This window comes from Callionymus lyra, chromosome 9 (genome assembly GCF_982586985.1).
Source record: "Callionymus lyra chromosome 9, fCalLyr1.hap1.1, whole genome shotgun sequence".
Taxonomy (NCBI): Eukaryota; Metazoa; Chordata; class Actinopteri; order Syngnathiformes; family Callionymidae; genus Callionymus; species Callionymus lyra.
This window is the reverse complement of record NC_141826.1, coordinates 27,890,440-27,907,939: the sequence shown is the minus strand read 5'-3', so window position 1 is coordinate 27,907,939 and position 17,500 is coordinate 27,890,440. Positions and strand designations below refer to the sequence as shown.

Genomic DNA, 17,500 nt, shown 5'->3' with positions numbered 1-17,500 from the left:
ATCACTAACCACTCGTGTCGCTAACCATCTGCCATCGCTAACCACTCGCGTCACTAACCACTCGTGTCGCTAACCATCTGTCATCACTAACCACTCGCGTCACTAACCACTCGTGTCGCTAACCATCTGTCATCACTAACCACTCGTGTCGCTAACCATCTGCCATCACTAACCACTCGTGTCGCTAACCATCTGTCATCACTAACCACTCGTGTCGCTAACCATCTGCCATCGCTAACCACTCGCGTCACTAACCACTCGTGTCGCTAACCATCTGTCATCACTAACCACTCGTGTCGCTAACCACTCGTGTCGCTAACCATCTGTCATCACTAACCACTCGTGTCGCTAACCATCTGCCATCGCTAACCACTCGCGTCACTAACCACTCGTGTCGCTAACCATCTGTCATCACTAACCACTCGTGTCGCTAACCACTCGTGTCGCTAACCATCTGCCATCGCTAACCACTCGCGTCACTAACCACTCGTGTCGCTAACCATCTGTCATCACTAACCACTCGCGTCACTAACCACTCGTGTCGCTAACCATCTGTCATCACTAACCACTCGTGTCGCTAACCATCTGCCATCGCTAACCACTCGTGTCGCTAACCATCTGTCATCACTAACCACTCGTGTCGCTAACCATCTGCCATCGCTAACCACTCGCGTCACTAACCACTCGTGTCGCTAACCATCTGTCATCACTAACCACTCGCGTCACTAACCACTCGTGTCGCTAACCATCTGTCATCACTAACCACTCGTGTCGCTAACCATCTGCCATCGCTAACCACTCGCGTCACTAACCACTCGTGTCGCTAACCTTCTGTCATCACTAACTTCTCGTGTCGCTAACCATCTGCCATCGCTAACCACTCGTGTCGCTAACCATCTGTCATCACTAACCACTCGTGTCGCTAACCATCTGCCATCGCTAACCACTCGCGTCACTAACCACTCGTGTCGCTAACCATCTGTCATCACTAACCACTCGTGTTGCTAACCATCTGTCATCACTAACCACTCGCGTCGCTAACCATCTGCCATCGCTAACCACTCGCGTCACTAACCACTCGTGTCGCTTACCACTCGCGTCGCTAACCATCTGCCATCACTAACCATCTGCCATCGCTAACCACTCGCGTCACTAACCACTCGTGTCGCTAACCACTCGCGTTGCTAACCACTCACCGTCGCTAACTATCTCCCGTCCCTTACCACTCACCGTCGTTAACCATCTGCCATCGCTAACCATCGCTAACCATCTGCCATAGCTAACCATCTGCCGTCGCTAACCACTCGCGTCGCTAATCACTCACCGTCGCTAACCATCTCCCGTCGCTAACTACTCACCGTCGCTAACCATCTGCCATCGCTAACCATCTGCCATCACTAACCACTCGCGTTGCTAACCACTCACCGTCGCTAACTATCTCCCGTCGCTAACCATCTGCCGTCGCTAACCATCTGCCACCGCTAACCATCTGTCGTCGCTAACCACTCGCGTCGCTAATCACTCACCGTCGCTAACTATCTGCCATCGCTAACCATCGCTAACCATCTGCCACCGCTAACCATCTGTCGTCGCTAACTACTCACCGTCGCTAACTATCTGCCATCGCTAACCATCGCTAACCATCTGCCACCGCTAACCATCTGTCGTCGCTAACTAACTCACCGTCGCTAACCATCTGCCATCGCTAACCATCGCTAACCATCTGCCACCGCTAACCATCTGTCGTCGCTAACTACTCACCGTCGCTAACCATCTGCCATCGCTAACCATCGCTAACCATCTGCCACCGCTAACCATCTGTCGTCGCTAACTACTCACCGTCGCTAACCATCTGCCATCGCTAACCATCGCGTCTTTTTGCCAAAAAACATTTTTCTGTTCCTCACTTTAAAAATTGTTGACTACAGAAGCACTAAGAGAGCACATACCTCTGCCAAGGTGCTCATTTTGAAAAACATATTCCAAATCAAATGAACAACTTTCCGACTATCTTACGTTAAAACGTTTGAATTGAAAAATATCAATATTCAACTGGAGAAGCACCGATTCTGCTCGTACCTCTGCCAAGATGATTATTTATGACACGTCGTGGAATGAAACTGATATTTTAACCTTGGATTGTTCTTCTTTAATCTCTGTCTGACTGTGATTGACAGGTCGTTTCTGATGGATCTGTTCTTCTCTCGCAGCCCAAAGACGATTCGGAAGCAAACGGATCCGAACCTTCGACCTTATCCTCTCCAGTATCTGGGTGTCGCCCCGGGGAGCCGGTCAGTCGCGACACGGCAGGAGACGAGTGTGAGCAGGACACGGTTCTGCAGCTGCAGGAGGTCATCGAGCAGCTGAGGAACGTGTTTCCCTCGGAACCAGGTGAGGTTTCATCACCTGCACTCTCTTCTTCACCTGGTCTGCACTCTCTTCTTCACCTGGTCTGCACTCTCTTCTTCACCTGGTCTGCACTCTCTTCTTCACCTGGTCTGCACTCTCTTCTTCACCTGGTCTGCACTCTCTTCTTCACCTGGTCTGCACTCTCTTCTTCACCTGGTCTGCACTCTCTTCTTCACCTGGTCTGCACTCTCATCTTCACTCTCTTCTTCACCTGGTCTGCACTCTCTTCTTCACCTGGTCTGCACTCTCTTCTTCACCTGGTCTTCACTCTCTTCTTCACCTGGTCTGCACTCTCATCTGCACTCTCTTCTTCACCTGGTCTTCACTCTCTTCTTCACCTCACCTGCACTCTCTTCTTCACCTGGTCTGCACTCTCTTCTTCACCTGGTCTGCACTCTCTTCTTCACCTGGTCTGCACTCTCCTCTTTACCTGGTCTGCACTCTCTTCTTCACCTCATCTTCACTCTCTTCTTCACATGGTCTGCACTCTCTTCTTCACCTGGTCTTCACTCTCTTCTTCACCTGGTCTGCACTCTCATCTGCACTCTCTTCTTCACGTGGTCTTCACTCTCTTCTTCACCTCACCTGCACTCTCTTCTTCACCTGGTCTGCACTCTCTTCTTCACCTGGTCTGCACTCTCTTCTTCACCTGGTCTGCACTCTCTTCTTCACCTGGTCTTCACTCTCTTCTTCACCTCGTCTTCACTCTCTTCTTCACCTTGTCTTCACTCTCTTCTTCACCTCATCTGCACTCTCTTCTTCACCTGGTCTTCACTCTCTTCTTCACCTTGTCTTCACTCTCTTCTTCACCTGGTCTGCACTCTCTTCTTCACCTCATCTTCACTCTCTTCTTCACCTGGTCTTCACTCTCTACTTCACTCTCTTCTTCACCTGGTCTTCACTCTCTTCTTCACCTCGTCTTCACTCTCTTCTTCACCTCATCTTCACTCTCATCTTCACCTCGTCTTCACTCTCTTCTCCACCTCGTCTGCACTCTCTTCTTCACCTCGTCTGCACTCTCTTCTTCACCTCATCTTCACTCTCATCTTCACCTCGTCTTCACTCTCTTCTCCACCTCGTCTGCACTCTCTTCTTCACCTCGTCTTCACTCTCTTCTTCACCTCATCTTCACTCTCATCTTCACCTCGTCTTCACTCTCTTCTTCACCTCGTCTGCACTCTCTTCTTCACCTCGTCTGCACTCTGTTCTTCACCTCATCTTCACTCTCTTCTTCACCTCGTCTGCACTCTCTTCTTCACCTCGTCTGCACTCTCTTCTTCACCTCATCTTCACTCTCATCTTCACCTCGTCTTCACTCTCTTCTTCACCTGGTCTGAAACAATATTTCCATCAGTTGTGTTGATGTTCTTCTCTCCAGGCTCCACCTCACACATCTGAACAGAAGCTCCAGAACCAGACGATGTCAGAGAAGATCCTCGACTCACGAGTCGCTCGAACTTAAAACAAACTTTTGTTCATGCAAACACTGAGGCCGTCGCCCCGGACGCCTGGGACGATTGAGCCGAAGGAAGGAGAAGCAGCCGAGACACTGTGTCACTTCAGAGGTGAGAAGCTTTACAAGTCTACAGCACAACTGACGACACACGAGGAGGAGAACGTTCATGTTACACACTTGTGTGTGTTTGTGTTGCATTTGTACCATTTGTCAGGTTTATTTACAAACAGCCAAAGTGCCCACGAGCTCACGTTGTGTTACTCTCTTGCATCATCTACACACACAGCTTCATTAACACACATCTACACACCCAGCTTCAACACACACATATCTACACACACATCATCTACACACACAGCTTCAACACACACATTGTCTACACACACATCATCTACACACACAGCTTCATTAACACACATCTACACACCCAGCTTCAAAACACACACATATCTACACACACATCATCTACACACACAGCTTCATTAACACACATCTACACACCCAGCTTCAACACACACATATCTACACACACATCATCTACACACACAGCTTCATTAACACACATTCTATATATACAATTAATTAGTAACCTTTAATTATCTCTCCATCATCCATCCATGACAAATACAGAAACTAACATTTTATTTTATATTTATTTATTTAGGCGACAGGTTTTCTTACCACTTTATATTTTCTTTATTCATCTGTTTTTTAAAACTACTGACATCAAAAGTTAAATATAAAATAAATAAATCATAAACTGGAAATTAAACTTTCCATTCAAGACCTGAGACTGTTTGTATAAGAATAATATAAAAATATAAAGTTCTATATATTGAATGAAGACGGAGGACGACACGTGGTCTGAGATAAAACACACAAACGTTGATGATGAACAACACAAAAGTAATTGTGTGTTTGACCTGTGACCTCATCATGACCGCCTCATCATGACCGCCTCATCATGACCACCTCATCATGACCATCTCATCATGACCACCTCATCATGACCGCCTCATCATGACCGCCTCATCATGACCTCCTCATCATGACCGCCTCATCATGACCGCCTCATCATGACCGCCTCATCATGACCGCCTCATCATGACCGCCTCATCATGACCGCCTCATCATGACCGCCTCATCATGACCGCCTCATCATGACCGCCTCATCATGACCGCCTCATCATGACCGCCTCATCATGACCGCCTCATCATGACCACCTCATCATGACCGCCTCATCATGACCGCCTCATCATGACCGCCTCATCATGACCGCCCCATCATGACCGCCTCATCATGACCGCCTCATCATGACCACCTCATCATGACCGCCTCATCATGACCGCCTCATCATGACCACCTCATTATGACCGCCTCATCATGACCGCCTCATCATGACCACCTCATCATGACCTCCTCATCATGACCGCCTCATCATGACCGCCTCATCATGACCGCCTCATCATGACCGCCTCATCATGACCACCTCATCATGACCGCCTCATCATGACCACCTCATCATGACCTCCTCATCATGACCGCCTCATCATGACCGCCTCATCATGACCTCCTCATCATGACCACCTCATCATGACCGCCTCATCATGACCGCCTCATCATGACCGCCTCATCATGACCGCCCCATCATGACCGCCTCATGATGACCGCCTCATCATGACCGCCTCATCATGACCGCCTCATCATGACCGCCTCATCATGACCGCCTCATCATGACCGCCTCATCATGACCTCCTCATCATGACCGCCTCATCATGACCACCTCATCATGACCGCCTCATTATGACCACCTCATCATGACCACCTCATCATGACCACCTCATCATGACCACCTCATGATGACCGCCTCATGATGACCGCCTCATCATGACCGCCTCATCATGACCGCCTCATCATGACCACCTCATCATGACCGCCTCATCATGACCGCCTCATCATGACCGCCTCATGATGACCGCCTCATGATGACCGCCTCATCATGACCGCCTCATCATGACCGCCTCATTATGACCACCTCATCATGACCGCCTCATCATGACCACCTCATCATGACCGCCTCATCATGACCACCTCATCATGACCACCTCATCATGACCACCTCATCATGACCACCTCATCATGACCGCCTCATCATGACCGCCTCATGATGACCATCTCATCATGACCGCCTCATCATGACCGCCTCATCATGACCACCTCATCATGACCACCTCATCATGACCGCCTCATCATGACCGCCTCATCATGACCGCCTCATCATGACCACCTCATCATGACCGCCTCATCATGACCGCCTCATTATGACCGCCTCATCATGACCACCTCATCATGACCGCCTCATCATGACCACCTCATCATGACCGCCTCATCATGACCACCTCATCATGACCACCTCATCATGACCACCTCATCATGACCACCTCATCATGACCGCCTCATCATGACCGCCTCATGATGACCATCTCATCATGACCGCCTCATCATGACCGCCTCATCATGACCACCTCATCATGACCACCTCATCATGACCGCCTCATCATGACCGCCTCATCATGACCGCCTCATCATGACCGCCTCATCATGACCACCTCATCATGACCGCCTCATCATGACCGCCTCATTATGACCATCTCATCATGACCGCCTCATCATGACCGCCTCATCATGACCTCCTCATCATGACCGCCTCATCATGACCGCCTCATCATGACCGCCTCATTATGACCGCCTCATTATGACCGCCTGCTTCTCTCACGTCTGCAGCTTCAAACCTCAACCAGTCTCGGTTCCACTGAACCTCCTTCAGGATCGAAGGTTAAACTTCTGAGAAGAAAGTCTCGATCAAAGAACTCATGAAAAAACATTTTCCTTTGGAAGGAAAGAAGAAAAAGTTACAAAGAATAGTTTGAAAGAAAGAAAAGAATCATTGTTTACTTTAGAGAAAGTTTTCTGACAAGATATTTTATAGAAATATAATATAATATAATATAAAATAATATAATATTTAATATTATTATTCATGTTTTTCTCTCCTTTTTATTGTTTTTCTACGATTTGAAAAATACAAAATTACATATTTCTATTCATTTCTCAAATCACTTGATTTAGTTACATTTTATATTATCACAAATGAGGCGACTACACACAAAAACACAGATACACATGCACTCACACACACATCTATATAAACAGTATATACACGTAAACATACACACACAGAATGACACACCTGGCTTGCGTTCCAAGGGCTGCTCCCTCTAGTGGACACTTGTGTCATCACTCTCTTGTCGTCCGTCACGTTCTACACAAAAACACACACCTGAACCTGACAATGACCTCACTCACCAACACGTGTGTAGTTTCACGTCGAAATACCTCATTAACCTCTCGGTTTGTGTGTTTCTGTTGTGTTGACGTTCAACATTCACTCGTGTCTTTCAATTGTGCGACGACGGCTTTATTTCGTAACAGAGTTAACGGCTGCTTTTTACTATTGTGTACAGAAATAAAAGTTTGTATCGGAAACTTTGTGTCTTTTGCTTTGATTTAAAAACATGATCAGGAAGACGTTTAATTTGTCGTCGTAAATTTAACTTTCATTAATCTTGGCGAATGATTGTGATTGGTCGACGTCATCTCAAGTCTACGGAGTAATTAGAGGAGGAGCTTTAAATGGACCAGGAGTGACGTGTGGGAGTTCTATGTCATTTGGTGCTCCGCCCTCTAACCGCTTTGCTATCGGTTTCTCCTCGTCTCTGAGAAACCTAATGAACTCGCCACCCAGAAGGTTCAGTCCACTTCCTATAAAGACAGGAAACACCTGCCGCACTTCCTCCTTCACAACTCAGCAGAAGCTCCTGACACTGGAAGGTAATGATGGCGAAAGATTATTGACGACAAATGTGTGCGTGAAGCTCTAAGACTCCCTGGAGACACATATGTTTGCTTCGTTCGTCTCTAAACCCAAATCACACTGATAGTGTCGCCTGTCGAACGCTTCCTTCGGCTCTTGACGGCGACAGGAAGCGCTCGAGGCTCGTCGACGCCTCAGATCATGATTATGATCAAGACAACAATGTTGTTTAATAAGAGTTTCCTTCGCAAACAACATGGCCGTCCTGTGCGGCGCATGAGAAGAAGAAGGTTGTCGACCTGATGAGGCGAGTCGATCGTGAACAGACTCGCTGCAGGGAGATCAGCCATGAGGTATGTCAGAGTTCCTTCCTTCCTTCCTTCCTTCCTTCCTTCCTTCCTTCCTTCCTTCCTTCCTTCCTTCCTTCCTTCCTTCCTTCCTTCCTTCCATCCATCCATCCATCCATCCATCCTTCCTTCCTTCCTTCCTTCCTTCCTTCCTTCCTTCCTTCCTTCCTTCCTTCCTTCCTTCCTTCCTTCCTTCCTTCCTTCCTTCCTTCCTTCCTTCCTTCCTTCCTTCCTTCCATCCATCCATCCATCCATCCATCCATCCATCATTCCTTCCTTCCTTCCATCCATCATTCCTTCCTTCCTTCCTTCCTTCCTTCCATCATTCCTTCCATCCATCCTTCCTTCCTTCCTTCCTTCCTTCCTTCCTTCCTTCCTTCCTTCCTTCCTTCCTTCCATCCATCATTCCTTCCTTCCTTCCATCCATCCATCCATCATTCCTTCCTTCCTTCCATCCATCATTCCTTCCTTCCTTCCTTCCTTCACCACAGAGGTTGTCCTCCTCAGGATGACTCGTACATATGATCTCCTGGAGGAGGTTCCAGGATCTGCTCGAACATCTGTGGTGAGTTCATCAGTATGAGATTTCAAGAATATCCCTGGAGGTCTGGTGTGGGAGTTTCCTCGTGATCGATCCAGACCTCTTGGACACAGACGTCTGAAGTGTCAGTTCAGTTCAGTTCAGTTCAGTTCAGTTCAGTTCAGTTCAGTTCAGTTCAGTTCAGTTCAGTTCAGTTCAGTCGCCCAGACGTCAGATGCTCCGTCAGCGATCCTGCAGCAGCTGTGGTTGAAGATCCTGGTCCAGCCGAACCCTCGTGATGCTGCCGTCAGGAGTCGGTCCAGCAGGAGGAACTTTGATCCCGTCGGGCTCTGGGTTCAAACCAATGAGCAGTGAGAGGGCTTCGTAGAACCTGAGATTATGATGATAACTCAGGGGTTTTTAAAAAGATGAAAAACTACAAAGAAAAAGAATTTCAATTCTAGGCAACTTGACGTTTACTGAAGGTCGTGTCGAAAATGAAAGATGAAGAAGATGAAAATGTTTAGTTTAAGAAAGTTACTCGTCATATACTTGTTCGACTTAAACGTGTTTCGTTGAATCAAACTTTATTTCTGGATGATCTTGAAAAAACGTGTCACAGCAGCAACTTTGAATTCTGTTGAAATGATGTCAAAACTGAGCCAAAGTTTATCATGAACTTAACCATGGATTGTGTTTGTTGTTACAGGAAAGTAATGTTGGAGGAAAGATGACTTTGTTCCTGTTACTTTTTTATGTATTTATTATGTATTTATTTATACAACCTCTGAAGAACTCTGACCTCGAGTGATAAAAACACGTTCAGGTTTGTTTTTTCTGTTGGAAACCTTTGGAGTAAAATAAGTCACGTCTTGTGAAACTAAGATATAACAGCGAACTAACAGCTCAGAACTAAAAACTCTGCTTTTTCCTTCTCACTTGAACAAGAAAAAGTTGTGATTTTCACCAGATTTAGTTTCTGTTCTTTAAGTCAAAGCTCAGTTTATTTCTCACCTGACAAATGTTGGAGATAAAAACGAATAAAACTGATTTTTACAGTATCGATGTTTTTAAATTGTGTCTCTTTTAGTGTGTATTCTCTTCATTATTCTGTTTAAAGAAAGTTCATTTGTGATGATCCTACGAATGTTAGGAATAAATGCTATAAAAATAATGTTTATAATCATTTAAAACCATTAAATTGCAAAAGATCTGATATTAAATACAAAAATATTAAATAGTGATTTACCTGGAAAACTTAAGGATTTGTTCTTTTTGTCGTCAGTATTGTGTGATTGTGCGACTGGATTGAGACGCAACAGTTCAACGAAAACTGAGTTTTGAACATAAACTAAAAACCTGATATTTCTCAGTTTTTCTGTCTTTATTTGTTTTGTTTCCTCGTTTGTAACAAACATCGAACATGAAACGAAGATGAAAGAAAGATGTTTCTTTGAAGAACGAGAGAAAATGGAACAAATGATGAAAAACTGAACGATCGTCGGAAACATTTTCCTGATTCGAGTTTATTTCTTACATTATTGATCAGAAGCTTAAGATCGAGTCGCTACAAAGATTCAGATCAGTTTCATTGATTTAACAAACGATCAGACAAAATTAAATTGTTTCTATAGTTTCAATGTTTTCTCGACATAAACGTCAGAATCTCTTTGATTTTCTTGTTTAATGTCATTTATTTTGTCTAATAGTTTGTGTTTATTTATGTTTAAATAATAATGTGAAGAAAGTTATTCTTCAACCGTCTGACGTTTCTCACTAAAATCTTTCTTCATCTTCTCTCTGGTCTCGGGTTCAAATCCCTCTGAAGGTCGCCATGACGACCGGATGCTTCTTCTTCTTCTCTGGTCTTGTCCTCCATGTTCCTCTCCTTCTCTCCTCCTTCTGAGCTCCTCTCCTCCTCTCTGCTCTCTTTCTCTCCTCCTTCTGAGCTCCTCTCCTCCTCTCTGCTCTCTTTCTCTCCTCCTTCTGAGCTCCTCTCCTCCTCTCTTCCGTCATTCACTCTTCTCTCCTTCTCTCCTCCCTCTGAGCTCCTCTCCTCCTCTCTGCTCTCTTTCTCTCCTCCTTCTGAGCTCCTCTCCTCTTCTCTTCCGTCGTTCGCTCTGCTCTCCTTCTCTCCTCCTTCTGAGCTTCTCTCCTCTTTCTCTCCTCCCTCTTCTCGTCTCTCCTCCTCTCGTCTCTCCTCCTTCTCTCCTCCCTCTTCTCTCCTCTCCTCCTCTCTGCTCTCCTCCTCTCCTCCCTCTTCTCTCCTCTCCTCCTCTCTGCTCTCCTCCTCTCCTCCCTCTTCTCGTCTCTCCTTCTCTCCTCCCTCTTCTCTCCTCTCCTCCTCTCGTCTCTCCTCCTCTCCTCCCTCTTCTCTCCTCTCCTCCTCTCGTCTCTCCTCCTCTCCTCCCCTCTCCTCCTCTCTTCTCTCCTTCTCTCCTCCCTCTCCTCTCCTCTCCTCCTCTCGTCTCTCCTCCTCTCCTCCCTGCCCCCCCCACCTCTCCCTCCTGGCGTCCCAGTAGGTCTTGTTGTTGAAGGCATGTCTGGCCCTCAGATGTTCTCCGAGCTTCTTCAGCTCCAGACGCACAAACGCTCTGAACGTTGGATCCAGTTTCTCCACTCGAGTCAAATCTCTCTTCGCCTCCAACTCATGACACAAGGAGACGTGAGCGCGAGCTCTTTGGTACACGGCTTTAAAGTTGCCTTCGCCGGAGAGAAGAGAGGGAAGAAGAGAGAAGAAGAGAGGGAAGAAGAGACGGAAGAAGAGAGAAGAAGAGAGGGAAGAAGAGAGAAGAAGAGAGAGGAAGAGAGAAGAAGAGAGGGAAGAAGAGAGGGAAGAAGAGAGAAGAAGAGAGGGAAGAAGAGAGAAGAAGAGAGAAGAAGAGAGGGAAGAAGAGAGAAGAAGAGAGAGGAAGAGAGAAGAAGAGAGGGAAGAAGAGAGGGAAGAAGAGAGAAGAAGAGAGGGAAGAAGAGAGAAGAAGAGAGAAGAAGAGAGAAGAAGAGAGAGGAAGAGAGAAGAAGAGAGGGAAGAAGAGAGGGAAGAAGAGAGAAGAAGAGAGAAGAAGAAGAGAGGTAAGAAAAGAGGGAAGAAGAGAGGGAAGAAGAGAGGTAAGAAGAGAGAGAAGAAGAGAGGGAAGAAGAGAGGGAAGAAGAGAGAGAAGAAGAGAGGTAAGAAGAGAGGGAAGAAGAGAGGGAAGAAGAGAGAGAAGAAGAGAGGGAAGAAGAGAGAGAAGAAGAGAGGGAAGAAGAGAGGGAAGAAGAGAGGGAAGAAGAGAGAGAAGAAGAGAGGGAAGAAGAGAGAGAAGAAGAGAGAGAAGAAGAGAGGGAAGAAGAGACAGAAGAAGAGAGGGAAGAAGAGACAGAAGAAGAGAGGGAAGAAGAGAGGGAAGAAGAGAGAAGAAGAGAGAAGAAGAAGAGAGGTAAGAAAAGAGGGAAGAAGAGAGGGAAGAAGAGAGGTAAGAAGAGAGAGAAGAAGAGAGGGAAGAAGAGAGGGAAGAAGAGAGGGAAGAAGAGAGAGAAGAAGAGAGGTAAGAAGAGAGGGAAGAAGAGAGGGAAGAAGAGAGAGAAGAAGAGAGGGAAGAAGAGAGAGAAGAAGAGAGGGAAGAAGAGAGGGAAGAAGAGAGGGAAGAAGAGAGAGAAGAAGAGAGGGAAGAAGAGAGAGAAGAAGAGAGAGAAGAAGAGAGGGAAGAAGAGACAGAAGAAGAGAGGGAAGAAGAGAGGGAAGAAGAGAGAGAAGAAGAGAGGGAAGAAGAGAGAGAAGAAGAGAGAGAAGAAGAGAGGGAAGAAGAGACAGAAGAAGAGAGGGAAGAAGAGAGGGAAGAAGAGAGGGAAGAAGAGACAGAAGAAGAGAGGGAAGAAGAGAGGGAAGAAGAGAGAGAAGAAGAGAGGGAAGAAGAGAGAGAAGAAGAGAGAGAAGAAGAGAGGGAAGAAGAGACAGAAGAAGAGAGGGAAGAAGAGAGAGAAGAAGAGAGGGAAGAGTGAGAAGGAGGATAAAATAGCAGTGAATGATCCAAAAGTCAATAGAATTGAAGCAGAAGAAGAAAAATGAACAGAATTTGAATCTTCTGAAGAAAATCTTTAAAAGTCTTTAAATGTTGAAACTTTCTATGTTTTCTTCTCCAGAAACTACAATATATAGTTATATAGTATATATATATATATATATATATATAAAACTATATATATATAAAACTATATATATATATATATATATAGTTTTATATATATATATATATATATATAAAACTATATATATATAAAACTATATATATATAGTTTTATATATATATAGTTTTATATATATATAGTTATATATATATATATATATATAAAACTATATATATATATATATATATAGTTATATATATATATATATATATAAAACTATATATATATATATATATATAGTTTTATATATATATATATATATATAAAACTATATATATATATATATATAGTTTTATATATATATATAAAACTATATATATATAGTTTTATATATACAGTGCCTTGTGAAAGTATTCGGCCCCTTGAACATTTCAACATTTCGCCACATTTCAGGCTTCAAACATAAAGATATAAAATTTTAATTTTTTGTCATGAATCAACAACAAGTGACACAATCGTGAAGTGGAACGAAATTTATTGGATAATTTAAACTTTTTTAACAAATAAAAAACTGTAAAGTGCAATATTATTCGCTCCTTTACTTTCAGTGCAGCAAACTCACTCCAGAAGTTGAGGATCTTTGAATGATCCAATGTTGTCCTAAATGACTGATGATCAATAGAAGGCACCTGTGTGTCATCAAGTCTCCGTATAAATGCACCTGCTCTTTGATAGTCTCAGGGTTCTGTTGAAAGAGAGAACCATGAAGACAAAGGAACACACCAGGCAGGTCCGAGATACTGGTGTGGAGAAGTTTAAAGCCGGGTTTGGATACAAAAAGATTTCCCAAGCTTTAAACATCTCAAGGAGCACTGTGCAAGCAATTCTATTGAAATGGAAGGAGTATCAGACCACTGCAAATCTACCAAGACCCGCCGTCCCTCCAAACTTTCATCTTAAGGAGAAGACTGATCAGAGATGCAGCCAAGAGGTCCATGATCACTCTGGATGAACTGCAGATAACTCCAGCTGAGGTGGGAGAGTCTGTCCAGAGGACAACAATCAGTCGTGCACTGCACACATCTGGCCTTTATGGAAGAGTGGCAAGAAGAAAGCCATTTCTCAAAGATATCCATAAAAAGGCTTGTTTAAAGTTTGCCACAAGCCACCTGGGAGACACACCACACATGTGGAAGAAGGTGCTCTGGTCAGATGAAACCAAAATCCAACTTTTTGGCCACAATGCAAAACGAATGTTTGGCGTAAAAGCAACACAGCTCATCACCCTGAACACACCATCAACACTGTCAAACATGGTGGTGGCAGCATCATGGTTTGGGCCTGCTTTTCTTCAGCAGGGAAGATGGATACAATTGATGGGAAGATGGATGGAGCCAAATACAGGACCATTCTGGAAGAAAACCTGTTGGAGTCTGCAAAAGACCTGAGACTGGGACGGAGATTTATCTTCCAACAGGACAATGATCCAAAACATAAAGCCAAATCTACAATGGAATGGTTCACAAATAGACGTATCCAGGTGTTAGAATGGCCAAGTCAAAGTCCAGACCTGAATCCAATCGAGAATCTGTGGAAAGAGCTGAAGACTGCTGTTCACAAACGCTCTCCATCCAACCTCACTGAGCTCCAGCTGTTTTGAAGGAAGAATGGGCAAGAATTCCAGTCTCTCGATGTGCAAAACTGATAGAGACATACCTCAAGAGACTTGCAGCTGGAATTGCAGCAAAAGGTGGCGCTACAGAGTATTAGCGCAAGGGGGCCGAATAATATTGCACGCCCCACTTTTCAGTTTTTTATTTGTTAAAAAAGTTTAAATTATCCAATAAATTTCGTTCCACTTCACGATTGTGTCACTTGTTGTTGATTCTTGACAAAAAATTAAAATTTTATATCTTTATGTTTGAAGCCTGAAATATGTTGAAAGGTTCAAGGGGCCGAATACTTTCGCAAGGCACTGTATATAGTTTTATATATATATATATATAGTTAAAGTAGTTTTTCTTCACAGTGAATATTTTTAAATGTAAAGTCAAAGTTTAATCTAGTTTAAGTGATAAACATGTGTGTGTTTGTGTGTCTGCAGTGTGTCGTCAGTGTCGTACCTTTGTGTGTCTGCATCAGTGTGTCGTACCTTTGTGAGTCTGCATCAGTGTGTCGTCAGTGTCGTACCTTTGTGTGTCTGCAGCAGTGTGTCGTACCTTTGTGAGTCTGCATCAGTGTGTCGTCAGTGTCGTACCTTTGTGTGTCTGCATCAGTGTGTCGTACCTTTGTGTGTCTGCATCAGTGTGTCGTCAGTGTCGTACCTTTGTGTGTCTGCAGCAGTGTGTCGTACCTTTGTGTGTCTGCATCAGTGTGTCGTCAGTGTCGTACCTTTGTGTGTCTGCAGTGTGTCGTACCTTTGTGTGTCTGCATCAGTGTGTCGTCAGTGTCGTACCTTTGTGTGTCTGCAGCAGTGTGTCGTACCTTTGTGTGTTTGCATCAGTGTGTCGTCAGTGTCGTACCTTTGTGTGTCTGCATCAGTGTGTCGTCAGTGTCGTACCTTTGTGTGTCTGCAGCAGTGTGTCGTACCTTTGTGTGTCTGCATCAGTGTGTCGTCAGTGTTGTACCTTTGTGAGTCTGCATCAGTGTGTCGTACCTTTGTGTGTCTGCATCAGTGTGTCGTACCTTTGTGTGTCTGCAGCAGTGTGTCGTACCTTTGTGAGTCTGCAGCAGTGTGTCGTACCTTTGTGAGTCTGCAGCAGGTTGTCGTTCAGCTCCACCACTCGCTCGAACACCTTCAGCTCCAACAAACACTGGCTCAGGTTGAGAGTCAGTGGAAGTCGAACCTTTTCCAGTGAATCCCAGTCGTCGCCGTGATGGACCTGCTGAGAAGAAGGTCTTTAAACTCCAGATATTCAGAGTTTTACAGGAAATTATCTTCCTGAAGGCTTCTAAGTATAACTCTGAAGGCTTCTAATTATTACTCTGAAGGCTTCGAAGTATTACTCTGAAGGCTTCTAATTATTACTCTGAAGGCTTCGAAGTATTACTCTGAAGGCTTCTAAGTATTACTCTGAAGGCTTCTAAGTATTACTCTGAAGGCTTCTAAGTATTACTCTGAAGGCTTCTAAGTATTACTCTGAAGGCTTCTAATTATTACTCTGAAGGCTTCGAAGTATTACTCTGAAGGCTTCTAAGTATTACTCTGAAAGCTTCTAAGTATTACTCTGAAGGCTTCTAAGTATTACTCTGAAGGCTTCTAAGTATTACTCTGAAGGCTTCTAAGTATTACTCTGAAAGCTTCTAAGTATTACCCTGAAGGCTTCTAAGTATTACTCTGAAGGCTTCTAAGTATTACTCTGAAGGCTTCTAAGTATTACTCTGAAGGCTTCTAAGTATTACTCTGAAGGCTTCTAATTATTACTCTGAAGGCTTCGAAGTATTACTCTGAAGGCTTCTAATTATTACTCTGAAGGCTTCGAAGTATTACTCTGAAGGCTTCTAAGTATTACTCTGAAGGCTTCTAAGTATTACTCTGAAGGCTTCTAAGTATTACTCTGAAGGCTTCTAAGTATTACTCTGAAGGCTTCTAATTATTACTCTGAAGGCTTCGAAGTATTACTCTGAAGGCTTCTAAGTATTACTCTGAAAGCTTCTAAGTATTACTCTGAAGGCTTCTAAGTATTACTCTGAAGGCTTCTAAGTATTACTCTGAAGGCTTCTAAGTATTACTCTGAAAGCTTCTAAGTATTACCCTGAAGGCTTCTAAGTATTACTCTGAAGGCTTCTAAGTATTACTCTGAAGGCTTCTAAGTATTACTCTGAAGGCTTCTAAGTATTACTCTGAAGGCTTCTAAGTATTACTCTGAAGGCTTCTAAGTATTACCCTGAAGGCTTCTAAGTATTACTCTGAAGGCTTCTAAGTATTACTCTGAAGGCTTCTAAGTATTACTCTGAAGGCTTCTAAGTATTACTCTGAAGGCTTCTAAGTATTACTCTGAAGGCTTCTAAGTATTACTCTGAAGGCTTCGAAGTATTACTCTGAAGGCTTCTAAGTATTACCCTGAAGGCTTCTAAGTATTACTCTGAAGGCTTCTAAGTATTACTCTGAAGGCTTCTAAGTATTACTCTGAAGGCTTCTAAGTATTACTCTGAAGGCTTCGAAGTATTACTCTGAAGGCTTCTAAGTATTACCCTGAAGGCTTCTAAGTATTACCCTGAAGGCTTCTAAGTATTACTCTGAAGGCTTCTAAGTATTACTCTGAAGGCTTCTAAGTATTACTCTGAAGGCTTCTAAGTATTACTCTGAAGGCTTCTAAGTATTACTCTGAAGGCTTCTAAGTATTACTCTGAAGGCTTCGAAGTATTACTCTGAAGGCTTCTAAGTATTACCCTGAAGGCTTCTAAGTATTACTCTGAAGGCTTCTAAGTATTACTCTGAAGGCTTCTAAGTATTACTCTGAAGGCTTCTAAGTATTACTCTGAAGGCTTCTAAGTATTACTCTGAAGGCTTCTAAGTATTACTCTGAAAGCTTCTAAGTATTACTCTGAAGGCTTCTAAGTATTACTCTGAAGGCTTCTAAGTATTACTCTGAAGGCTTCGAAGTATTACTCTGAAGGCTTCTAAGTATTACTCTGAAGGCTTCTAAGTATTACTCTGAAGGCTTCTAAGTATTACTCTGAAGGCTTCTAAGTATTACTCTGAAGGCTTCTAAGTATTACTCTGAAAGCTTCTAAGTATTACTCTGAAGGCTTCTAAGTATTACTCTGAAGGCTTCGAAGTATT

At 44.1% G+C, this 17,500-nt stretch overlaps 2 protein-coding genes across 3 annotated transcripts in view; one reads left to right on the top strand and one right to left on the bottom strand.

Annotated features, from left to right (window-relative positions):
* The window catches only part of drp2 (dystrophin related protein 2), a 164,484-nt gene extending 159,656 nt beyond the window's left edge, over positions 1-4,828 (top strand). For both annotated transcript variants that reach the window (XM_087798742.1, XM_087798741.1), the window contains exons 22-23: positions 2,211-2,391; positions 3,788-4,828. In XM_087798742.1, coding sequence (XP_087654868.1) covers positions 2,211-2,391; positions 3,788-3,807 — 201 coding nt within the window. In that variant the 3' untranslated portion in view covers positions 3,808-4,828. The remainder of the gene's footprint in view (positions 1-2,210; positions 2,392-3,787) is intronic.
* A 4,022-nt stretch (positions 4,829-8,850) lies between these two features.
* Positions 8,851-17,500, bottom strand: part of LOC148072519 (aryl-hydrocarbon-interacting protein-like 1) — a 27,276-nt gene continuing 18,626 nt past the window's right edge. Inside the window, exons 7-9 of the mRNA XM_087798685.1 lie at positions 15,458-15,596; positions 11,106-11,310; positions 8,851-8,998 (exon numbers count right to left, since the gene is read on the bottom strand). Coding sequence (XP_087654811.1) covers positions 8,851-8,998; positions 11,106-11,310; positions 15,458-15,596 — 492 coding nt within the window. The remainder of the gene's footprint in view (positions 8,999-11,105; positions 11,311-15,457; positions 15,597-17,500) is intronic.